Source organism: Lepidochelys kempii, chromosome 2, assembly GCF_965140265.1.
Source record: "Lepidochelys kempii isolate rLepKem1 chromosome 2, rLepKem1.hap2, whole genome shotgun sequence".
NCBI lineage: Eukaryota > Metazoa > Chordata > Testudines > Cheloniidae > Lepidochelys > Lepidochelys kempii.
Genome location: NC_133257.1, coordinates 135,067,697 through 135,094,334, shown reverse-complemented (window position 1 = coordinate 135,094,334; position 26,638 = coordinate 135,067,697). Strand labels below are relative to the sequence as shown.

General features: G+C 38.7%; 1 protein-coding gene across 2 annotated transcripts in view; it reads right to left on the bottom strand.

The window, feature by feature from the left end:
- The window catches only part of RETREG1 (reticulophagy regulator 1), a 151,906-nt gene that overhangs the window by 33,907 nt on the left and 91,361 nt on the right, over window positions 1-26,638 (bottom strand). For both annotated transcript variants that reach the window (XM_073332287.1, XM_073332288.1), the window contains 2 exons: window positions 5,909-6,035; window positions 1,171-1,255 (listed from right to left, as the gene is read on the bottom strand). In XM_073332287.1, the coding sequence (XP_073188388.1) occupies window positions 1,171-1,255; window positions 5,909-6,035 (212 nt within the window). The remainder of the gene's footprint in view (window positions 1-1,170; window positions 1,256-5,908; window positions 6,036-26,638) is intronic.

Here is a 26,638-nt window from a genome sequence, read left to right as displayed (position 1 = left end):
CAATGCTAAATATAAATCTCTTAAATCTGCCAGGCTCCATTATTATAATAAATGTTGTAATGGTGGTAATAATTCTTGTAATAATCTTTGCTATTTTCACTGAACTTTTCTGCTAACCCATTTGACTGTATCTATTAATGTCCTGACTCGGTGTGCTTGAACTGATATCACACTCCAGTGCAGTGGAGTAATATACGCATCAGCCTCAGTTTACTGTTTCCCCCCCTCCTTAAATAGGAGTTCATAGAATCATAGAATCATAGAATATCAGGGTTGGAAGGGACCCCAGAAGGTCATCTAGTCCAACCCCCTGCTCAAAGCAGGACCAATTCCCAGTTCTCTTGAAAGGACAAGGCACTCCCTCACAGCAGCAGAGATTGACACTGATATACTGGCAAAACAGAGGCATATGGGTTTTTTTCCATATAATTTACTCAGCTCTTTACCCACTCTCTTGAATTTTTTTAAAACTCCATTCATATATAAACGACAGTATTAGATGACAATGTGGACACATGATACACTACAGGAGTTGGTGACATAATTTGTAAAAACAAAACAAAACAAAACAAAAAAACCACAACAACAGTAGGGGTAGTGGGATAATTTTCCATGGAAGAGACATCTCAGTGAGATGTAGCTCAGAGCCCACCATCAGTCTTTGAAGACATCATTTGCTGTCTGAGAAAAGGAAATGTACTGCTGAAAGATGGAAATCACTGACAAAGTACACATAAAAAACAGCACATTCTAACCTGGTCCAGACATTGTGGGGTGGGAATGTATGGTTTCTCTTCTATGGGAAAGCAACATTATAATGACTACTTATACAAAGTGACTAAATATTTTCAGAAGTTCCAATAGGGAATTTGTGGTCATGGTAGCACATATTTTTATTCGCATAAGTGTGTTTTATTTATTTTTATTTTCGCATAAGTGTGTCTCTCTCTGTATCACTGCCTAAAAGATATCATACAGTTGTGCCAAGGTGTGCCAGAATTGTAACTGACAAACTGAAAAATCTGTAACTTGACTTCCATATGAAACCATCATTGGTCAAGGTCCATATACAGAATTACTTTTTTAAAAAAACAGACTGTATGTTAGACTGCATAATGAACATACAACATGCATAAGACAAGACTAAAAAAAAAAAAAGACTATACTTACATAGAAAGTAGGAGAGTACAATTCCAGGAATGTAACTACCCAAGACAGTGAAAAATGTACACACACTGCAGACCAGAAGGCAAAACTGAAAACAGAAGAGATCAGAGATGATAGTTAGAATTCATATTGCTAGGACATTAAATATTTACAGGTTTCAGAGGAACAGCCGTGTTAGTCTGTATTCGCAAAAAGAAAAGGAGTACGGTGCCACAAGTACTCCTTTAAATATTTACACTTTGTGATAAGAACAGTTCCCCAGCAGGGTAATATTCTAGTTTAAAAGTACAATATTGAAGATTTTTTTTATTATACAGTAATTGCAATACAAGTATTACAGTAAGAATTAAACAACATATTTTTGGGTGATTAGGCTATGTCTCAGGTGGTATTATAAAAATAAGGCTTCTTCCCTCTACCTACCATATGGAAGGTTTAACAACCTCCAGGTCATCACCAGTCATGAAAACTGGATACAATGATATCAAAAGAAATACAAAAGGCAGCAATAACAGGTGCTCGTTTTGTTAGGTCACCATCTTCAAAATCCATCTGAAAACTACAACTGGTTTTTTTTTTTTTACTCTATTTAAAACCGGGTGCTGATTTTGACGATCATGAAAGGAAGGCACTGACAAGGTCTAGCTAAAGCCAGATATAGCTTTGTGCAAATTAAGTTGTAATTTACTTGACATTTTCATTGTTTTGTCTTGTAGAGTGCTAACTCTTGACACTTGTAAACACTGTACAGTGTATCATTATGGAAGCATCAGATACTGCTCCATAGGTTAATCTGAATTTTGCATATATAAAGAAGGGATTTAAACTCTGTTGTGTTTGAAAAATACAACATATCCTCCCCAAAACTACAGCACTTATTTTTAGAAAATAGCATACATTTTCTGAGAATGTACAAGCTTGTTAATTAAATTAGGAGATAAAATTAATTAAGAAGGAGCAGCACCCACTATCAGACTTTACTTTTTCTCTTATGGTCTTAATAATAGAACAGTGATACCATCAGGGGAAAAGGGAGGAGGAAAAAGAATCTAATGTGTCTTTAAAAATCAGTTTTGTTTAAACTGAGACCTCAAACAGTAAAATGCCTTAATTACTCCTCGGGGAATTCTGTGCCAAAAAAATTAAAAATTCTGTGCACAATATTTTGAAATTCTGCAAAATCCTGCATATTTTATTTGTCAAAATAATACAATATAATCATGCCAGTTTCAATTATTTTGGTAATTTATTTCAAAATATCTGTCAGCAAGTATATCTGTAACAATACAGACCAAAAAAAGATTCTGGTAAATAGACAGATTTCTTACTAGGTATATTAATACAGAACTTTGAGTAATTCCTTTAAATTACAGTACAGAACTATATTTCCTGCACCTGTCAGAAGCAGTGAAAAGGCTTGGGGGAGCCAGGGGTAACAGAGGAGATGACAGAGAGGGAAGGAGCCTGGAGTGAATCTGGAAGGTTGTTAAGTGAGGGTGGGAAAAGTATGGAACAGGCTTTTTTGGGGGTGGGGAGGAGCGGGATTCTTAAGGAGTTGGTTAGCTTCCCTCATACAGACCCTGGCTGACTCCAAGCCTCTCCCATTCAGTCAGGAACGTGCCCTTGTCCCCACACCTCCCATCCTCATGGGGCCTTGCACCCCACTCCTATTCAGCCGCTGGCTCAACGCTGTTCCCCCACTAGCCATTTGGAACCCCAGTCTGTGATACCTCCCAGCAGCCCCAGGGTGCCCCATTCTGTTTGTCCTAACCTGGCTCTGGAGACAGGATGCTGTGATGAACTTCTGCTCCTAGGGACTTCTGTACCACTGTACACATACGGAATTTTTTCTCCACAGAAAATACATTCTGCCCCAGAAGTGCTGCAGTTCTGCCTTTTGCCCACCAGAGGCTGCTGTGGCACCAGAACAGCCAGCTGCTGGCTCTTCCGGTGCCTCAGTGGCCTTTGGTGGGCAAAAGGCAGAACTGTAGCACTTCTTGGGCAGAATATATTTTCTGAGGAATAAATCATCATAGAATCAGAGAATATTAGGGTTGGAAGGGACCTCAGGAGACCATCTAGTCCAACCCGCTGCTCAAAGCAGGACCAATCCCCAGCTAAATCATCCCAGCCAGGGCTTTGTCAAGTCTGACCTTAAAAACCTCTAAGGAAGGAGATTCCTCCACCTCCCTAGGTAACCCATTCCAGTGATTCACCACCCTCCTAATGAAAACGTTTTTCCTAATATCCAACCTAAATCTCCCCCACTGCAACCTGAGACCATTACTCCCTGTTCTATCATCTCGTACCACTGAGAACAGTCTAGATCCATCCTCTTGGGAACCCCCTTTCAGGTAGTTGAAAGCTGCTATCAAATCCCCCCTCATTCTTCTCTTCTGCACACTAAATAATTCCAGTTCCCTCAGCCTCTCTTCATAACTCATGTGCTCCAGCCCCCTAATAATTTTTGTTGCCCTCCGCTGGACTCTTTCCAATTTTTCCACATCCTTCTTGTAGTGTAGAGCCCAAAACTGGACACAGTACTCCAGATGAGGCCTCACCAATGCTAAATAGAGGGGAATGATCACATACCTCGATCTGCTGGCAATGCGCCTACTTATTATGAGGGACACACGAATTCTGGGTGTGCACAGTGACGCAGAAGTCCCTCAGGAGTACTTAATATAGATGTGACAGAATGCACCAGGCCCTTCTGGTCTCCTGCCGGAGGTCCCACTGCTCTGCTGCACCCTACCCCAGAAAGGAGCAACATGAAAGGAAAAGACCAATGAAGCTGGGTCTTCCAGGCCTGCCTAGAGAGGCCTCTTGGGAGCAAACATCTTGGAAACAACAAAGACTTGGTCCTCCAAGGGCTAGAAGGTCTAGTGATAGCCAATCAGAGCCCAGCAGGCTCAGATAACATTTGATGCAGGGCCATAGTAGGGCAGTTCCTGGGTAGGAAGGAGTTCCTCTTTGGCCGACATAGTCTCAGGACTAGCCAGTGTACAACTGCCTTGCTTGCACAGTTGGGTTTGCAGGGAAAGAGGAACCTGAGAATTTTGGTCCTGGGATATTGGTGAAGATAAAGGGGCCAGATGGGAAGAGGCCTAGGGAAGTAGTATCAACATATTTAACTGAACAGTATGTGGCTGCTGTTTATAGGGCATCTAGGTTGGAACATAGAGTAATGGATGGGGCTAAGTTCCCCCACCAGCAAAAGAGCATCAACCCCAAGAAATGTGGGAATAGGGGGAGAGGGAAAGAAGCCTAACCTAAGCCCCAAGAAGGGGACAGGTCTCACTTGGAAGCCCAAGCAAAGGGATGAATTTAAAGGGCCTAAAGCTAGGGCTAAAGACTCTGGTGAGGGTACATAGACTGTTTTGTTGGACTCTTTGCAAGATGTTCAGTCTGACTGTGAGACCTGGCTGGAGGGCGAAGCCAAAGAAGACTGGCAGAGACAGGCAGACAACCTAAAGGGGGTGCCAGGAGCAGCAAAAGGACTGAAATACTACACTCAGTCACAAAGAGATGCTCAAGAGATAAGTGCCCCTCCCCACCAGTGAAATATGGTTATTGCATGGCATCAGTAGAGGGCAGATTTGGTTGTCTTGATGCATTAAAGCTGTATTTCCATACCTCATATGATTGGGGTTTTTTTCAGTTTAATCTTAACTTTGAATTTCCTGGGTTTATGCTTGTTTCTAGGATAATCACAACATCCCTATAATTTATTTTACCCTGTGTTATTGATATATACTCTCAACCTTAACTTCTTAATGTAGTTTTCATCTGGGAATATATAACTTCATTTATAAATTCAGGAAAATAAATAAATTCATTCATTTATAAATTCAGGAAAAATCTCAATGCAAACTCTTGTTATGATCTCAAGAAGAAAATGTAACTTGTCCAAGTTTGAATGCAAAAAGGAAAAAAAATAGTGAAATACCGAAAGATACAAGCAAAAATCTACAATGTCCACTACAGCTGCCATGATGCACTGTTCCATTATCAATGTTGCTCACGCTACTAATATTTTGTTTAATTGAGAAAAGATCAGTTCAGATTTGGCCAAAAACAACAGTACTCTGCCAACAGAAGCAGGGTATTATACAACTCTTGCTTGCCTTTATCACTCATGTGTTTTCCACCTCAGTCTGTCTCAGAAAAAATATGCTACATTTATATGAGCAGATAAATGATAGCACTATGATATAGGTAGGATCCTCTCATATCATAATATTAGATGCTATTTATGTAATATCTGAGTAAAACTTTCTGAAAATCAATTAAAGCTATTTTAAAAAATAATACATACATTTATAAATGATGTAGGATTCTCCTGTTTTTGTTAAAGCTATTCCTGTGATCTGATCTTTCTGATGTCTCTACCCTAGGGAGACAGATGGCATTTCCACCAGAGAAGTGCATCCCATAGCCACCCTGGTCATGCCATATCCTGCCCCAATTCTGGTGTTACACAGTGGCTGGCTGAAAGCCCAACAGCTAAGGGGGGGAGGGGCCCTACCGCCTTAAACCTTTCCCCTGGGCAACTTTTCTGCTACATGGAGCCTCCCTTACAATCCGTACAAGAAAAAGCCAGCACAAGCCCTTACTGAATCTAGCTTAGTGTCTTTATTTTAGCAAATTTACCTACTATATTATCAATCATAGTTTGCTGAGACATAACACCTCCTGATAAAACAGGATAAAAATATTGAGCTTACTTTATTGAACTTACCTTGCCAGGGTTCTTCTCTTTGAAGTGTGACATTTCTTGAAGAAACAGAAATAAATTCACCAATGCATCTGCAATACATTGGTTTATTCTGGGCCTGTAGTCAGGTTTGGAATTGATGACTTCCCAGCTGAGTACAGAAAAACAAAAACTTTAGTTACAAGTAAAACTGAGAAGGCATTGCTTTTATGGAATATTTTGCTCACATGATTAATCTTTCATATTATTACTGAAATAAAAAAAACCTAAACAAAATCTGACCATTTTTAAAACTGATTGCCATTTATCCTACAGCTACTGCTATGCTATAGAAATCCACAGTGCTTATTATCCCATATTTTATGGCCAATAAATTACACAATGATCTAATAAAGTCTCCTTGTGGAGTGAGGTGCAACTCAAGAATATTTAAATGTTATTTGTTATATTGTTAAATAAATATTTAAATATATGACCACAGTATTCTCTTGTATGCAGACCACTCAATTTAAAGATTACAAGTTGGCAGGCACCAATTATGTCATCAAACTACTTTCTACAGTTTTTTCCTCTGGACATTCTTTCCTAACATGTTTGCAAACCACCACTCAATTTACTCTAACTGTATGGTACATCTTCCCCCCCACATCCTCTCTCTGCCTTGTCTATTTAGATTTAAACTCATAGAGGAGGTATTATTGTCTCTTATTTTATGTTTTTACAGTGCACAATGGAACCCCAATCCTGACAGAGCCTTTTAGGTGATATTGGGAATACAAACAATTAAATAATAGTTAGCCATAGTGATGAAAAGCCTGAGCTAAAATCTGGGAAATCACTATGTACAGTAGTCAAACTCATGCAGGTTCCTTGGCTTCAGAATCTTTCCACAGATTGACTGTGTTTTCCAAAATCAAATCTTTTTCTCTGAATAATAAACTACCGGTACTTGTACTCTTGCTTATAGCAATATCTTACACTCTTTAAACCAATACGTTCTCTTATTGAAACTCCATAGCTAAACAGACCTAAAACACATGATAACTCAGTTCTGTGTAATATATTTCTAGGTCCCTGTAAACAATCACAGCTGGAATCATTGCTTATTAATGTTGGCCCTTTGGAAGCATTAACTTCAAAGTCCAGATCCACACCTGCCTTATACAACTAAGTAAACACCAAGTTTGTGCTATTGGTGTTTCCTTTTAAAAAGGACATTGTCAGGGCATTTTTCATACATTTAAAACCATACTGTGTGCCATTTAATGTGGTTCATTTCTTGTATAATATTCTGGTGGGTATTTTTAGCATGCAAATGAGAATTTTTTTTGCAAATTTGAGAAATCTTTATCAGATTTATTTTTCTATCCTAAAACCAAAGCCATCGGCTGAAGCGTTGAGGTTTAAATCCATTTTCTTATTATTTTTTGTTTGTTTATTGTGCAGGCACCCTAATTTATTATTGTATAGTTGCTCAAGAGAACAAGTCTATTGCCATTCTTATTTTAGAATTTTTTTTTAAAAAAAGAACCCATATAGAAGAATTAATGTAGGCTGAACATGCAGCAAGATGTTAGAAAAAAACCACAGAAAATAGATCTAATTTTTGTCCTAACAACCTGAACGTTTTAAGTGATAGCATATTTGCTTTTAATTTTAGCTTGGATGAGTGCATAGTAAACATCTGAACACAGGAAACGGTAGCAAACAGAATGAACAATTGGTACTGGCCTATGAATATTATGGTCCATTAATATAAAAGATGTACCACCCACATATATATCCAGAATCTGAATTACATGTCCCACACTAGTAGATAGGGAGTTGGCAACCGTATCAGTGACTACTCAGGTAGCACAGCATTGATCAGACTGTACGGAAGTAACCTGTACACAGTACTACAGTCCTTTTACTTTGACACTCAACCTATTAAGTCTAATGCATTACTATGAGATTGCCAACAACAAACAAAAACTTTTATATTAGCAATAATAATTCCGTTGGTCACAGATGGGTCAAACTATAGAGAAACCAAAGAACTAGATAAAGAAAGGAAGGGGGAAAGAAAAAAAACCCCAAAGTATCATGCACAGTGCTAAATACACAAATTAGAGGCTCAAGGTGGGTCTCTTTAATATCCTGGGCCCGACACTGCTACAGCAACACTGCATAAAACTACAGGCTGTCAAACACAGGCCCCTCTTTCCAGATTGTTCTACCATTCAGTTGGAAGAGGAACTTTCTTAGCTAGATAGCAAAGACAAACTACCTTTATTTTCAGTTTTTCATACCATTCAGAGTAAAAAATTCAGTAAAAAATCATTAGATTGCACTAAGAACCATACTGGCTCCATTTTTGCTATTTAAAATTCAACTAGCATGAATTTGGAAGGAAATGTACTCAGAACTGACCCCAAAACATTTGTCCAAATATTTGGGTTGGCATACTAATTTAGAATATTTTTAAATGATTTCAAAACGGATTCTAAAGAAACTGCTTTACTGTTAAAAATTTCAAATCATTAAGAAATTTTAAAATGAATGTGGTTCTTGCTGAAAATTTCACTGTATTAACTTGTTTAGGCTTTTTTATTCGTGTGAGTTTAAAACTTGCAAACTTTTTCCTGGACTGATTGACTTTGTTAAGCTGAAAGCTGGTTAAACAACAAGCTGCTTTGATCTCATTCTCTGTGTAAGACCTCATATGCCTGATAAAACTTGCCTATTTTTTTAAATTACTCTTTAGTCAGTGTGTTAGGGAGTTAGTGATGAGCTAATATTCACTCTTAATTGCATATTGTTGTCATTATATTTTATAATATGAGATTGTCTTGCATCAGTATAAAATTTGAATAAAGTGACAAACTATAAATAAAATAAGACTTCAAAGTGTTTTGCAAGCATTAATTTAAGCTTATTTGTACCCTTGTGAAGTACTGTAGATATTTAAAAATATGCAACAAAATAATTAAAAATACAGAGACCGTTTTGAAAACAGTATTCAGTACTAATGTTATATAGGCACTTATCTACATCAGTAATTAACCTCCAACAATAAGCAACAAAATTAATTTAAGTGAGAAATTACTGTCTGATTAGGCTTTATAAATATGAATATATGGTATATAGTTGCAGTCTCACAAGGTACTGTGGCTCCAAGCCCACTCGCAATTTGTCAGACTTAAACAGAAAATAGCTGTCGAATAGCAGGCTGTGCTTTCTGCATTCCACCATTCTTTTCATAGGGAGAGATAGGGTGCTAGTGGTTGGGGACTCCCATCTGAGGGGGATGGAGGCTTCCATCTGCCAACATGACATGATGTCTTTAGATGTGCACTGCATGCCTGCAGCACACATCTGAGATGTTATGGAAAAGTTGCTGAAGTTCATCCGTCCCTCTTTCCATGCTGTTCATCTACACAAGCACTAATGATACTGCTAGGTCTGATCCTAAGCAGATCAGTGGTGACTACGGGACTCAGGGAGCAAGAGTGGAAGGGGTCAGAGGAGTAGGTTGTCTTTTCACCCACCCTCCTGGTTGAAAGTGAGGGCCCAGGCAGCGACATGCAGATCCTGGAGATAAATGGATGGCTGCATGGATGGTATCGATGGGAGGACTTCAGCTTTCTCGACCATGGCATGCCGTTCCAGGAGGATGGTATGCTGGGAAAAGATGGTCTGCCTGACCAACAAGGGGAAGAACATATTTGCATATCGACTTGCCAACCTTGTGAGGAGGGCTTTAAACTAGGTTCCAGGGGGATGTGACAAAAGCTCACAGGTAAGTATAAAAAGAGGCCATCTTAACAGAGGACTAGATATTGAGAGTGGGGAGGAATGTGAAAAATTAAAATAGGATCATAGGAGAAACAAGAGGGAAATCAGTGGGGGGAATCTGTTCAACATCTCAGATGTCTATACACAAATGCAAGGAGTATGGGAAATACACATTAAAAACTGACAGTATTTGTCGACATGATAAATTATGACAATTGGCACCACAGAGACTTGGTGGGATAAGTCTCATGACTGAAATATTGGTATAAAGGGGTATAACCTTGTTTATGATGGACAAGCAGGAAATAAAGGGAGGAGGTGTTTTATTAGATATTAAAAATATATGTACTTGTTCTGAGGTCCAGAAGTAGGTGAGAATAGACCACTTCAAAGTCTCCGCGTAAAGATAAAAGGGGTAAAAAATATGGATTATGTCATAGTAGAGGTCTAACTAGAGACCACCAAATCAGAAACAGCAGATTGAGGAGGAATTTCTAGAACAAATAACAGAAATATGCAAACCACAAGCACTGATAGTAGTGGGGGACTTTAACTACCCAGACATCTGTTGGAAAAGTAATACGGCAAAACACATTTCCAGTAAATTCTTGGCATATATTGGGGGCTACACTTTGTGTTTCAGAAAGTGGAGGAAGTAACTGGCGGGCAGCCTTAAAGAGCTACAAATTTCTAATATCACAGTTCTTGTAGGGATTAGTGCTAGGATAACTATAGAACCATTGCAGGCTTGGAACCTCTCTCTTCTCCTCCATATACTAACAATACTGGCCCCTAGAGCTAAATTAAATCAATCTGTAGTGCTTCCTTTCCATAGTGATAATACCTAATAATGTAGTTAGTAGATTCTAAATTTAATTTTAATTACATATATTTTGAAAAATTGGCTTTAAGAAATACAGCAGCTCTCCATCAGTTTGGCAGCAAGGAGAAGACAGCCAGTTTGGGTGATGAGGATCGCAACATTCTCCCTAGGAGTGCTGTTTAGGAAGGGGATGTATAGGGTGCCTCCTTCTAAGAGAGTTACCAATTTTGGGATCTGTTGTCTTCCCTCATTAGCCACTGCCTAACACAGGTTCTGACAGTATCAACAACTCTAGTATTTGTAAAAGGGCAGAAAGTGGGCTTCTCAGCACTAGGATGAGGACAGTACCATGATTATAGATTCATAGATATTAAGGTCAGAAGGGAACACTATGATCATCTCGTCTGACCTCCTGCCCAATGCAGGCCACTGAATCTCACCCACCCACTCCTGCAATAAATCTCTCACCTATGTCTGAGCTATTGAAGTCCTCAAATCATGGTTTAAAGACTTCAAACATCTTATATACTTTGCTCCCTTTAAAAAAAATTATTATAGAGTCCTTCAGTCATTGCAAAAACCATGAAAAATATTAGGGATGGAAAAATAGTACGAGAGGATTGTGGAATATCTTCATAAGAACTACCCCCGGTTTTGCACAGCTTTAACAATGAAGCAATAGCTCAGAGAATAGAAAGCCAACACTATATATGAATTATAGGCCATAAGCCAGAAAATACAGCAAGCAAATTGTGAAGGCTGACAATAGCAATGTGTCTGTCTTAATTGCGTTAAGAATTATTTCCACAGATCACAACATGAAAGAATATTAAAGAGAAGAGATGGAGTACTTGTGGCACCTTAGAGACTAACCAATTTATTTGAGCATGAGCTTTCGTGAGCTACAGCTCACTTCATCGGATGCATACCGTGGAAACTGCACCAGACTTTATATACACACAGAGAATATGAAACAATACCTCCTCCCACCCCACTGTCCTGCTGGTAATAGCTTATCTAAAGTGATCATCAAGTTGGGCCATTTCCAGCACAAATCCAGGTTTTCTCACCCTCCACCTCCCCACACAAATTCACTTTCCTGCTGGTGATAGCCCATCCAAAGTGACAACTCTCTACACAATGTGCATGATAATCAAGTTGGGCCATTTCCTGCACAAATCCAGGTTCTCTCACCCCCTCACCCCCCTCCCAAAAACCAGACACACAAACTCACTATCCTGCTGGTAATAGCTCATCCAAAGTGACCACTCTCCCTACAATGTGCATGATAATCAAGGTGGGCCATTTCCAGCACAAATCCAGGTTTTCTCACCCCCCCACCCCCATACACCCCCACCCCCATACACACACAAACTCACTCTCCTGCTGGCAGGATGGGGTTGTATGTATGGGGGAGGGGGGGTGAGAAAACCTGGATTTGTGCTGGAAATGGCCCACCTTGATTATCATGCACATTGTAGGGAGAGTGGTCACTTTGGATGAGCTATTACCAGCAGGATAGTGAGTTTGTGTGTCTGGTTTTTGGGAGGGGGGTGAGGGGGTGAGAGAACCTGGATTTGTGCAGGAAATGGCCCAACTTGATTATCATGCACATTGTGTAGAGAGTTGTCACTTTGGATGGGCTATCACCAGCAGGAAAGTGAATTTGTGGGGGGGGGTGGAGGGTGAGAAAACCTGGATTTGTGCTGGAAATGGCCCACCTGATGATCACTTTAGATAACCTATTACCCGCAGGACAGTGGGGTGGAAGGAGGTATTGTTTCATATTCTCTGTGTGTATATAAAGTCTGCTGCAGTTTCCATGGTATGCATCCGATGAAGTGAGCTGTAGCTCACGAAAGCTCATGCTCAAATAAATTGGTTAGTCTCTAAGGTGCCACAAGTACTCCTTTTCTTTTTGCGAATACAGACTAACACGGCTGTTACTCTGAAAAGAGAAGAGATATACACAAACACATACAGGAAGAATAGACGCAGTATTTATCATTGTTTTATGTGAAACTGTAAGCATCTAAAATTTAACTGCACCTTGTGTACAGTATGCACCAATGCAATGTGTACTTAGCTAAAAACACTTAGCAATTTCCTTCAGCACTCACCTATAGGAAATCACAATAGATACACATATCCCTGTCCTTCCTACAACCTCAGCACTTTCTTATTTTGCGTGGGACAGTCCTGATTTTCCGATGCGTTTCCCAGGTTCCCCCCCTCTTGATCTCAAACAAACCACGACTAAAAAATGTTTGCCTGCAGGTTTCTACTGTGGCCACTTGAAAGCATTGATCCTGCTGCCTCCTCTCTTGTACTTCAACTGTTATGCAGGGAGAGCAGGCAATGTTATGTCAATATCATCCTTCCCCCAAAGACATTAGAGCATGCAGAAGCATGAGAATGCATAGTCCAGAAACACATTTTTCCTCATTTTATTTTAACCATCAAACTTTTTCTGACATTGAAAAAGTACAAGGTATTCAATTCAGGGAAAGCACTGTGTTGAGAACCAGTGTTGTAGATATCTAAGGTGATGTATGATGTGTGGTGCTGATCACCATATGGTGCCATACAACATATTGTTAACATGGAGTTCACAAGCATCTTTGCAATTACATTAATACATTCAAACAGTACATGTGAACTCAAGTATTTCTAGCCATCATGTTTTTGGAACTTCCCTTAACACGGTATTTCTTGATTTGAGCTTATTTCCCAAGTCACTAAACTGCATTTCACAAAGCCTTAAAATCTTTAAGGGCCACATTTTTAAAAGGCTTCTAAATTTGTGCACAATCATTTTTGCATGTCAAGAATATTTGATTTAATACCCCATTTGTGGGACAGTGTGTGCAATTCCATTATTTGCAAACAAATTACTGTATTGTGTATGACAATGTAGAGCCTCGGTTGAAACACCTTTGGAAATGTTCTAATGATCTAATGGAGACTATCACTGATTATGTCCATGTCTACAAGATGCAGAAAAATTGAAATATTGAAACAAGTCCTTGGTAAGCCTTCAGCCAAACAAGTCAAACATTGTTTCAAGGTCATAAACTAGAGGGCAAAATACTCTGGCATTACACTCTTGACTGACTGCCTGATTACCATTTGTGCCTCCCAATTCTTTGCAAACACTCTATGAAAGCCCTCATGGGAGACAGATCCATCTATGGTTTTTTTCCCCCCAAAAGCAAATTAGACGCTCTTCAGCAAGAACTTCTCTCCTCCCTTTTCCACTATAATGTCCAAATTCAGTGTGTCTCTTCTATTATTTGCCTTTAAGTACTTTTTCCACAGAACCCATCCCCTTTTTCCTGTCCCTCAAAACCCCTCTCATTCCCCTCCCGTGCCATTTATCTTTATAATCTGCTCTGCACCTTCTTCTCCCTTTACTTACAAGCATGTATCTTGTATCTTTTGTATCTTTAATCCTGAAAAGAGCCTTCCATGTATTCTTCTTACCCTGCTGACCACTCTTTCAGTGTTTCTTTGGTAAATGCTCATCTTTTTCTCCTGTATGCTGGCATCCCTCAACACTTATTACAACCTTCCACTTCTCCCTCTAACTGCTCTCTTTAGGTCACTTAATTTGCTCTCACTTGTACAGCCTGTGACTCTCAACCCCACAACTCCATCTCCAATTGTGTCAGACATTTATTTCTGCTTGGATGTTTTGCTCCCAAACTCGTTGTCCAGAAGACAGACAGGAGTCAACAGATATGGCTTAATTATGCCACAACTTTACGCAAATAACTTGGAGTACCCTGGCAATATGTTTTACAGTGCAGGTCATCACTGCTTCCTTAATCATTTCTACATAATCCCTGACCTGGTCCCAGCCATCCCGTTCCTGGGATCCCATCGTCTTCCCCTTGTATTAGGTAAAAGGGCTATAAAAGGGGGGAGGGGGATTGGCTCCCTTGGGGGATGCTTTCCTTTCAAATCATTTTCCAATCCATTTTATCTGATAACCATATCCCTTCAGTAACAAGTACATGCATGGGACAACTGCCATGAGTTTTATGTATCAAGCTGCGACATTATAACCTAAGCCCCCTTCCCCACCAACCAGGTCCCAAACCTGCTGTGTGACAGGTGAAAAAACCCCACCCCATCTCAATCAATTTGGCAGTCAGGGAAAAATTCCTTCCCAAGGAAAACAGGATGACTAGCATAATGCCCACAGTGGATCATAAGGAAACCTGGTCTTTGTGCAAACTTCATGGTGGGAGAGTAGGTGCTGCCAGCCCAATACAGGTACAAGAGAGCTTCTCTAAGACTGCATAGGGGTATAAATACCCCTCCACTCTTCCAGTCAGCAAGAAGGGTGTGCCCTTTCCCCTTGGTCCAGCTGTTTCCTGTTCTTCCCTGCTCCATCCCTCGAAACTTTCCACCTCTTCCCCTTCTACTACCTGATGTAAGGAGAGTCTTTAAGGGGCAAAACCCCCTTTTTTACTGGCCACCCAGACAAGGATCCATTTCACAGAGCTGTGATGAGAACAATCTTTCCAAAATCTTTCCAAAAAAGAGTGAATTTGTGTGGGGGGGTGGAGGGTGAGAAAACCTGGATTTGTGCTGGAAATGGCCCACCTGATGATCACTTTAGATAAGCTATTACCAGCAGGACAGTGGGGTGGGAGGAGGGATTGTTTCATATTCTCTGTGTATATATAAAGTCTGCTGCAGTTTCCACGATATGCATCTGAGGAAGTGAGCTGTAGCTCACGAAAGCTTATGCTCTAATAAATTGGTTAGTCTCTAAGGTGCCACAAGTACTCCTTTTCTTTCCAAAACTGAACTTATTTTCCTCTACTCCCTGTCCATCAATACCCTTTTGTTAGTGTTGACAAGGACAGTAACCTTCCTGTTGCCATTTGATTTGCTATTTCAATCATGATTTGTATTGCAGTAGCATCTAGAGGCACCAGTCCCCAAGAGCTTACAACTGAAGTATAAAATAAGAGACAACAGGTGACTATAACAGATGTGGGAAGCACCAGGTAACAGATAATTACAGTAAATCTAACATGCTGTGATCACTGCTTATCAACTGCTTAGCCACTGTCAAATGTTTTGCAGGTATCACAACAGAGATGGGTTTTGAGGAGAGCGTTGAAGGAGAATATTTTTGTAGATTGTTATAAGAACTCCTTCTATGGGCAGGGGGAAACATGGAAGAGAACACAAACGTTGTTTGTGGAAAATTTGACTTCAATGTGTCTGACATTGACCCTGTTCCCTCCCAACCATATTCTTTTTTTTTTTTTGCTAATTCCCGTTAATTCTTCCTCTTTATCATCACCAAAATCCACACTTCCTAATTTCTGAATCCTTTCTGAGTCTTTCATATTAACTCTCTTCACCAATAATCTTTGTACACCGAGTGTAGCATAGCTGAAATAAATTAGATTATTTGAGTTATGTACCTACTTAAGTGTTTCCATCATTAGGGCCTTAACTTTCAATATTTTGTTTTTGACTACAGTGGTTTTGTAAAATGTAACATACCTTCTCTGTTGTAGCATTTAAAAACAGACATTTATCATTTAGTTCATTATACATTTTAATCTGAAATTGTAATAGCAGTTTTTCAAATTAGTTTTACAAAGTCTCGACCTGATTTAAATCAATTTAAAAAAAATCAAATGTTTTAACTCATTTACGTTCCTCCACCCACCGGTACAGGCTCAATTCCCAGGATTATTGTTACTTGCCTTGACTCTGGTTAAGGAAGGGGATGAATTTGTATGTATCTATGTATTTAAAGCACTACCTAAATGTGCTACTTAAATGACTAATCGAACATTTAAAAGGTACATAGTATTTCCACATTCCCCAAAATACGATACCAGTTAAAAAAAATAAATAAGTGAAAACAGTATCAGGAACTAACAGACATGAAAGCAGCATGCCACTAGAAGAACTCTCCCTTATAACTTTAATGATTATTTTGCAGACAATTCATCTGACTTGAGGAGTAACAAAAAGGATGACATGCTTTGTACATAAACATTACTTAATATTTAAATCCAAGCAAGAATCAAACTAAATAGAGTACTTCTAAGTCTAGATGTACGTTATTTCTACACTCATTGTGGGGTGGGAGTTTCATGGTCTCTGTGTATATAATGTCTTCTGCAGTTTCCACAGTATGCATCCGATGAAGTGAGCTGTAGCTCACGAAAGCTTATGCTCAAATAAATTGGTTAGTCTCTAAGGTGCCACAAGTACTCCTTTTCTTTTTGCGAATACAGACTAACACGGCTGTTACTCTGAAACCACTCATTGTACTGTCTCATCTTTTCAGCTTACTTGTCTCCTTATGTTTGATTTTGTAAAATCCAATGTATGTTTTACATCAAACCAATAAAAATATTGGATGACACGTGTGGCTCAGTGGTTAAGGCAGGACTCTTGGATTATAGTTTTGGAACTGCAACTGATATGCAGTGTGACCTTGGCAAGTCATCTTGGGCAATCTCTTTGTTCTTCAGTTTGCCCATCTGTAAAAAGGGCATAATAACATAATGTATCTTCCTCACAGGAGTGCTGTGAGTCTTGAGTCAGATTCCAGGTCTGTCACGATGTGTTACTCTGAAGCCTAGAATATCTATTCACTCAGTGTGAATTGATGGAAACAGTTACATGGTTGAGAGACCTTTTTGCTTAGAATATCACCAGGGTCAATCATCACTGGGATTCGTGGTCTGTTACCATCCAATTTTTAAATTCTCAGACAGTTTGGCTTTTTTACGTATTACTGATGATACCCACACCATCACAGCATGGGCTTTCACATACTTAATGTCAATATAGCACTTTACACATACAAAAGATTTTTCCATCTGAGGTTCTGTAAGCATTAACACAGAAATAACGAAGTACAACATTTATTACAATGACTATTCTACAATCCTCTCTGGACAAGACACTGTTCAGGTGTGTGCGTGGGATGACCCCTTAGTGAAATCACACCTTACAGCATGGTTTTAGTGAATTTGTACTTTTCCTTTGTTTTCTGCAAAACATACACTTTAATTAAAAACATTTTAGTTCTTATAGTTGCAAAGATAACCTTCCAAATATAAACCACTACAAGGCTGTCTTCTTGAGTTTGCAAGCAGAAACAGTAGTTGTAAGAAAGATATGAACTATATCAGTGGTTCTCAAACTGTGGGTTGGGATGCCAAAGTGGGTTGCGACTCCATTTTAATAGGGTTGCCAGGGCTGGTGATAGACTTGCTGGGGCCTAGGGCCAAAGCCCAACCCCCACCACCTGGGGCCGAAGCCTGAGGAATTCAGCCCAACGTGGTGGGGGGCTCAGGCTTTGCCCCCCCTCCTCCCCCTGCCGGGATCGTGTAGTAATTTTTGTTGTCAAAAGGGGGTCACAGTGCAATGAACTTTGAGAACCCCTGAACTACATTAATTCATTTTGATGGTTTGTAACTCAGAAATTTAGTGATAATTTAAATAGCAATGCTAAAGTACTTCAACTGTTTCTTATCTTTTATTGAAACACCAAGTTTTCTTTATCTTTTGGTCTAAAACATTTACAAATTCTTCTTCTTCGCTTTGCCTTCATTTTGTCCGGTTAGTTCGGGTCAGTGGCTCTTGGTCTTTGTCTCCAAGAATTCCTGTTGAATGAGTTTTCCAGATAACACCAACCTTCTTCATGTTCTTCTGCAGCATCCTGGACAACCTTTTTCTGGGTCTTTCCTGTGGTTTAGTACTGTAACTATTAGATCTAGTGCCCTCTGACCACAATGCTCTGCATGTTGTCTCACATAACAAAACCATCTCAGTCAATACTCCCTCAGCTTTTCAGTGATGGGGTCCACCTGTATCATGGCTTGTACTGTTTCACTTCATAGCCAATTAGCTCTCGTCTTACCCAGCATCCACCTGAGCATTCTCATTTTGGCACTGTGAAGTAGTAGTTGTTCTCTCTTCCTCAACAGCCAGCATTCCTACCTATACATAATGGCTGGCCTAATCAAGGTCTTATACACTTTGCTCTTTAGTTTACTTGACATAGTCTTATCGCAGAGAATTCCTGTCAGCTCCCTCCATTTGTACCAACAACTCTTCATACAACTACCAACATCCATAGTCCCATCATAGTTCAACACTGAACACTGTTGCACACCAGATTCTCATTTTACAAGCCACTCGTCCCTCTTAATGAAACATTGCCAGTATTCCCTCTGTTGTCAGCTGATTCATAAACCATTTTCTTTTAATGCAGCCCTCCATAATTCTAGATCCCTTATTTTAAAATAATATGTAAGGAAATATAGTGGCATTTTTTAAACATACACATAACTAAAGATTCTACCAACTCCTTGACTTTTTGGGCTCTCAACTGAGGATTCCAAGAGAAGAGGTGATCTAGGAACATCTGAGTGGAAAGATCTGTTTTCCCCCCGTCCTTTATTTGCTCAATCTTGCCATCTGTCCCTGGTCTTGGTCTAGTACTCCCCTGTAAAACAGAACCCACCTCCCTGCTCTCAGTACCCTTCCTTATCAGAACTTGAACAGGGTTTAAGAGATCAGCAACACCTTAAACATGTTTCACTTAAAGCATGTGAGTAGTTCCATCTGAATTCAATGGAACTACTTAAGTGCTTAAAGTTAAGCATGCATTTAATCACTTTCCTCGATTGGGGCTACAGTGTTCATTAGTTTGCAGGACTGAGCCTGAAATGACCACAAGGTTTTTATAATAGAGTTATATATGCCTATACAAGAATGATCCTATGAATCCTTTCATGTCAGTATCTTTATAGAAGTGTTACCTTTCTTGTGTAAGCTACCAGATGTCTAAAACTAACAAAAATAAACCAAACCATTGTTTTTTTAACTGCTGACTACTTTTTTCTTCTCCTCATCGTTCTGGCAAACTGCTGCATCATTTCTAAAATTGTGACAAGCAAATGCACAAGCTGTCACATAGCTGTAAAAACAGATGCTTCAACTTATCACGGTCACAAATTCTAGCCAGGAGATTTAGTAGCATCACATTCTCTGGAAATGACTAATGGTCTCATGCTCTCAGTTTGTATGTAGACATCTGCTCAAGCAAAGATCCATCAAGTTCTTCTCAGAAAGGTCAGTTGATATCATGTTACTGATTTAAAAATCTCTACCAGTTGTGCTGGAATGTTTTTAATCATGTGTACACATTATACATATATGTACTCATACACACCCTACTCAAAATTACAGCCATGACAAAGCAGAACATGATGTGGCAACTGGAGGATTATAAACACATAAACAAAGAGTTAGTAATTACACAGCTTCAAGCCTGCCTAATTTTCCAACAACCATAATCACATCTACCTCGAGCCTCTGCAGGCTTTGTGGACTATAAGATGCCATTTAGGACCTATTACTCAAGTCAGCAGAGTTGAAAGTTACATTCCTACAGATAAATAAATCAAAACAACTAATATATCTATTATTGCAGTCTTTACAAAAAGTCAAAATCCAGAGCTCAACAGAGAAGTGACTTTCTAGTTGTTACTTAGAATTTATCAGTTAGGAACTTGACAGAGTTTGATAAATGTTACAACTAAACAACTTAGAGGCCTAAAAATATTTCTTTCTGGGCTGTTAGCAATAGTTACAAAACTTGAACAAATGAAAACAAGTTTGTGAAGTTATATATAAGTAGAAGAGATCCTAGAAAGCGCACTCCTTCAAAGCCCCTTTTGCATAAACAAAACTAGATATTTAAAATATTACATCTGCTATTTCTTAATGCCAAAAGCTTATGGATACAGGTAAGTTTGACATCACATGAAAATCAGTTTTACATGTTATTCAGTTACAGATAAAAATTGCTTCCAGCCCCCCCCCCCAACTTTAAATTTCAATATGTAAAATAAAAATAAAATAAATTACTTTGAAAAAGTACATTGATTTTAATGTGTATTTTTAGAATTAAGGGTTATAATTAATAGTTTTAATTATGTAATGTTAACATCTCTCACTGGCAAAAATTTCTAAAACTTCTATCATAAGGTGGTGCAATAGGATTATGTTTACTGTAATAAAGTATTAAAGATTTGTGAACAGCATGGCATGTGGTATGTAGGAATCATTTAGTGCTAAGTGTTAAACACCACTTAACTCAGACTGCACACTCTTAGTGATGTATCTGTCCAGTTTAGAAGGCTGATGATGTAGTCTAAGTATTTTCTCCTATGCTACTTGGAGCTCCCAATGCAATAATTAGGTAGGTATATTAAGATATTGAGAATAATTTGTGTCAGCTGACTATGACAAAGCAAATGGCATAAATTTGGATTTATGGCATAAATCAATCAGTGGGAGATGAGACGAACATCTATTTTCTTTGAACAGCTTCAGAGAATTGCTTAGTTAGCAAGGAACAAGGCATATAGTCACCACCTAGAAATATACTCTGCCCTCACCCACGTGAACGGTAAACATTCTTTGACCAAAACTCATGGTTATTAATTTACGCACTATAAACAGTAAGTTTTCTTTATAAAGCAATCTTTATAGTCTCTCTTCCTAATCAGTCCCACCATTGTGTATCTATGTAGGAGTTCTCCTTCACTGCACCGGTCAAAAGCAGTCCTGAGGAAAGTCCTCTAGATTTCACCAGTCCTTTACATTATGATCACTATATTATCCATATTTCTTTAACACTAATGCTCTGGCAACACTTTTCCTCTGTGTCCCTCTAGGTGACAAGAATTTTCTTTTTACACTGAAGTTAATGAAACTTGCTCTTTTCTTCTAGTAGCCAGTAACATCACCAAATCCAAACTCCCTCTAATTAATTACACCTCTCCCCAGTCCAAGCATATCGCTACTGTCAAAGATGTAAAGGCTCCGAATGGATGAATTCTGTTAGAAAAGTTACAAAACACTGTACGTTGTTAACAGTTTGGATCAACTTTTGTCCTTGGCTTGAAAAAGTTTTGGAAAAATGAAGGCAAAATTATTACCTACAATCAATGGTAATTTGTATTGAACGTATGCTCAGGTTAATTCCAAAAAAAACACTTTTATCTTAGCAGTAAAGGATCAGGCTCCTATCTCAGTCTCTTTTGGCAGATGTAGTTACGCTCAGGAAACCAGTTTTAATGGTTAATAAAGATAATGAATGCACAAAACTGAAATGTACTCAGTAACAATTTTTCCTATTAAATTCAGGTCACAAGTAGGACACATTTTGATCAGCAGCGGTGCCAGTGATGTTCACTCCCCATAGGTAATTAGATATGTGGAACAGTTGAGAACTATGATCTGTAGAACTGAGTACTTTATTAAATGGTGCTATCTGAACTCTGAATATACTAATGCTTACAACCATTAAAACTAGCCCACCCTAGGGGAAAAGAAAACAATATTTGAGGAATAGCATCTTTTTGTGTTGAAACCTCTCTGTTGTGGACCTGTGTTAGTATTTTAAGCAAATTCTTACACATGCTTTCATCAAAGCAGCTTTTTTGGATGATAAAAGAGTTGAACAGTGCTTTTTCTAGAGTTCTTTTGTGTTGGTAAGGAGCCACCATAGTACTTATGGATGTGCTGCCAGAAAGAAAGAAAGAAATCATAAGTAGGGCTGTCGATTAATCACAGTTAACTCGTGATTAACTCAAAAAAATTAATCGTGATTAAAAAGTTAATTGCTATTAATCGCAGTTTTAAATCTCACTGTTAAAGAATAGAATACCAATTGAAATTTATTAAATATTTTGGATGTTTTTCTACATTTTCAAATATATTGATTTAAATTACAACACAGAATACAAAGTGTACAGTACTTACTTTATATTATTTTTATTAAAAATATTTACACTGAAAAAATGCTACACAAAAGAAATAGTATTTTTCAGTTCACCTCATACAAGTACCATAGTGCAATCTCTTTATCGTGAAAGTGTAATTTACAAATGTAGATTTTTTTGTTACATAACTGCATTCAAAAACAAAACAATGTCAAACTTTAGAGCCTACTAGTCCACTCAGTCCTACTTCTTGGTCAGCCAATCGCTAAGAGAAACAAGTTTGTTTACATTTATGGGAGATAATGCTGCCTGCTTCTTATTTACTATGTTACCTGAAAGTTAGAACAGACATTCACATGGCACTTTTGTAGCCGGCATTGCAAGGTATTTACATGCCAGATATGCTGAACATTTGTATGCCCTGCATGCTTTGGCCACCATTCCAGAGGACATGCTTCCATGCTGATGATGCTCGTTAAAAAAATAATGCATTAATTAAATTTGTGACTGAACTCCTTGGGAGACAATTGTATGTCTCCTCCTCTGTGTTTTACCCGCATTCTGCCATATATTTCATGTTATAGCAGTCTCAGATGATGACTCAGAACGTTGTTTGTTTGCAGAACACTTTCACTGAAGATTTTACAAACTGCAAAGAAGGTACCAATGTGAGATTACTAAAGATAGCTACAGCACTTGACCCAAGATTTAAGAATCTGAAGTGCCTTCCAAAATCTGATCAGGACGGGGTGTGGAGCATGCTTTCAGAAGTCTTAAAAGAGCAATACTCTGATGCGGAAACTACTGAACCCGAACCACCAAAAAAGAAAATCAACCTTCTGCTGGTGGCATCTGACTCAAATGATGAAAATGAATATATATTGGTCTGCACTGCTTTGGATTGTTATTGAGCAGAACCCATCATCAGCATGGATGCATGTCCTTTGGAATGGTGGTTGAAGCATAAAGGGACATATGAATCTTTAGCGCATCTGGCACGTAAATATCTTGCAACATGTGCTACAACAGTGCCACATGAACGCCTGTTCTCACTTTCAGGGACATTTTTTTAATCACTTGACAGCCCTAATAATAAGTAAAATAAATAGCTCTGAACAGTCCTGATCTATAAGTCTTTTCCTTTCAATAGCCATGCTATTTAATTTAGACATTTCATAATTGGATATAGTACTGGTCATCAGTTCAATAAGTCTGTGTACTGCTGCTAAATTAAACTCTGTATGAACATCTTCATTAGGTGTAGATATCAAGCGAGTGTCTAATTATTTGGTATAAGAAATAATACAAATTTCCTTTCCTCCTTTACCTTGTGACTCTTTCCTGGAAATAAGGGCATCAGAGGATACGTATACCTTAGTTGGCCTAATCTGGGACATCATATTGGCAATAGCCAATTTTTTCTGGTAGCTGAAGACTGAGTCCTGTATTTTTGGGTATCCAAAGCTCCCAGTTATCCAGTGGAAGATTCTGAATGTGGGTTCCACTTGCTGATGAACAATTTGTCAGTTTAAGCAATCCACACTCTCATTCAGACACTCCAGTGTCTGTATCACTTATGGACTGCACATCCATTTTTTACTGAAAACAACATGGCTTTTTTGGTTAGAGAAGTTTCTTTTGCTTTTCTTCATGGTTCCCAGGAGATGACTGTAGTATTTTATTACATGATTAGCATTTGATGATCCTTGATGTGTTTTTCAGGGGACTGTACTGCAGATCTGATGGTATAGTACATATGACTCTGTACCTTCCCTGTTTCAACTAAACATATATTCATGTTTGATTCATGTACCAATATGCTCCCTGGCTTACTCATTAATGCTGGCATTTGTTGCACTTATTTTCCTCTCTAAAGTTGGTAAGGGAATATCATATCTCAGGAAAGCTCCTGAAAACTACTACTCCCGTAAAATGAAGAACTTGCCTGGCATTGCTAGTTGAGAGTCAAGTCTTTCTAAAGCAGATGATCACAATGTTATTCTTTCAAGTTGTTTTGAAATACTAGGGGGAACCTCATCTTTGCCTGTGGCTGCTCCTAGAAGTCATAGTTCTCTGTCTGGAGCCTCTTCTGAAGAGAAGGCACTTACCTCCTCAATTCATGATTGTTGAGAGATATCACTTTCTACAATTCCATGACTTGACGTGGGGATATTTTGACTTTCCTCTGATGTCTCTCTCAAAACTGATCATTAAACTGTAATTTAAAATTTCTTGGAGAGAATCCTATCCCCTAGTTCCTCAACACATGTAGCTTGCTCTAATCTGTACTACATTTGTTGAGACTTACTGTTAGATGAGCTACATAAATTCCAGTTTAAATGTTTTGAGCATTTCAACTACCATCCCATCAGTCTGCAAACACAGACCTACTTTTTGGAGCAAATTTGGATGGGCCAGTCCTTACATAAAAGGTTGCTTTAGAACACTGGTTCCAAATGCCTCCGGTATCTCTTATAGATGTAGCCAATCCTCTCGTCCAGGATTGCCAAGGAGGGGGATGATCAACAATACAAGGCTCCTAGTACTGAGATAATTTTAAAAATAACGTGTAATATGACACTGTAGCCAAACGTTATTCATTTGAAGTCCTGATTCTGCCAAATCACAACAAACATTTCCGTGTTAACATATAAACACCATTAGCAACTTGATTTTTATACATACACAATATTTGCTCTACTGTATTGTATTTTTGCCCTTTTGCCAAGCAGTGCAGAATTTGTGGCCTAAAAGGTGAATTTCCTGTTTGGAGCAGAAATTTGTGACACAGGCTTTTTTTAGTATGTGTTTGTTTGCAAAATGTATAGAAGTTGTGCTTCCTTGAACAAGAGTGGTAACAAACAGCAACACAGACAACTCCCTTCTTGCAGAACTCTAATATCAGATACCTTCATCTCATCCCCAGAAGCAGCTCTCTCCCTCCTTCCCCAGGCCTCCCTAATGTTTCACTGGTTCACAAACTCTATGCGAGTTTTCCACACTTTTCACCTGGGAGACCCCTAGTCAAAGGCTGCTCACCAAGCTCAAATGATTTTGAAAGGTGAGTGGGGCACCTATCTTCCTTTTGTGAAGCTGCTCCTCAACAGAGAACACTCAGATCTTCAACTGTCAGACAAAGAAGAGTGCTTTAACTCCCAAAATACCCTTAATAACTCTGAGTTTAGTTATTGCATGGCTTTTTCAGCTCTTTGTATGGGGAATTTTATACATCAATGCCCCTTAATGTGCGAGCCATTAGCAACTTTTACCATAACAATATTAACATCATCATATGTTACAGCCATATAATCAAACCAGTTGCTGCAGTTTCCACGGTAAACATCTGATGAAGTGAGCTGTAGCTCACGAAAGCTCATGCTCAAATAAATTGGTTAGTCTCTAAGGTGCCACAAGTCCTCCTTTTCTTTTTGCGAATACAGACTAACACGGCTGTTCCTCTGAAACCTGTCGTAATCAAACCAGTCATTCTGCCTTGTAAACATTTAGTGATATGGTCAAGTGACCATGCACTTGGACATGTCATCAAATGAATAAGACTTCCAAGCATTTGGTGAAATAACTGAAAATGAGCAACCACTTATTCAAATATCTAAATCCGTGCATTTAATTAAATCTCCAAAAGAATAAACACATTACACTTTATTACTTACTATCAAACACAGGGGAACATCTATTATTCTATTAATGCAAAATGCCATGTTTTGAGTAATTATTTATAGTACATAACACTTAGAGGTCTCAACTGAGATTGGAATCCTGTTGTTCTATGTATTGAGCAAACACATAGTAAGAGACAGTCCATGCCCTAAAAAGCTTAGAGTCTGAATAAACGAGACAGATAGTGAGGGAGAGGGGAAACCAAGTCAGAGAGAGATCCGGTAATTTGCCCATGTCACACAAAAATTGAGTGGCAGAGCCAGAAATGTAATCCAAGTCTCCTGACTCACAACCTAGTGCCCTATCCACTGGACCATGTTACCTCTCAATAATAAACATATCCCTATTTTTGGTATAATTGAAGCTTTCAGTGGTATGGGCAGTTATATTTCAAATACTTTTTGAAGCACTCACAGCTGTGTTTACACTTCTTGAGCAGTGAGCAATTATAATATATTTCATAAAATCATAAAAATGTAGGGCTGGAAGGGACCTTGAGAAGTCATCTAGTCTAGCTGCCTGAAAATCACATTTTTCCCCAAAACAGCAGTGGAAATTCTAAACTAACTATATTTAACACTCAAAAGCACCGAGAGATACAGACTGTAGGAAAACTAAACTATTATAACCATGTAATAGAACTAAAATATGTGTTTTCCCCTGTACATGCCCAGTAGTTATTTTCAA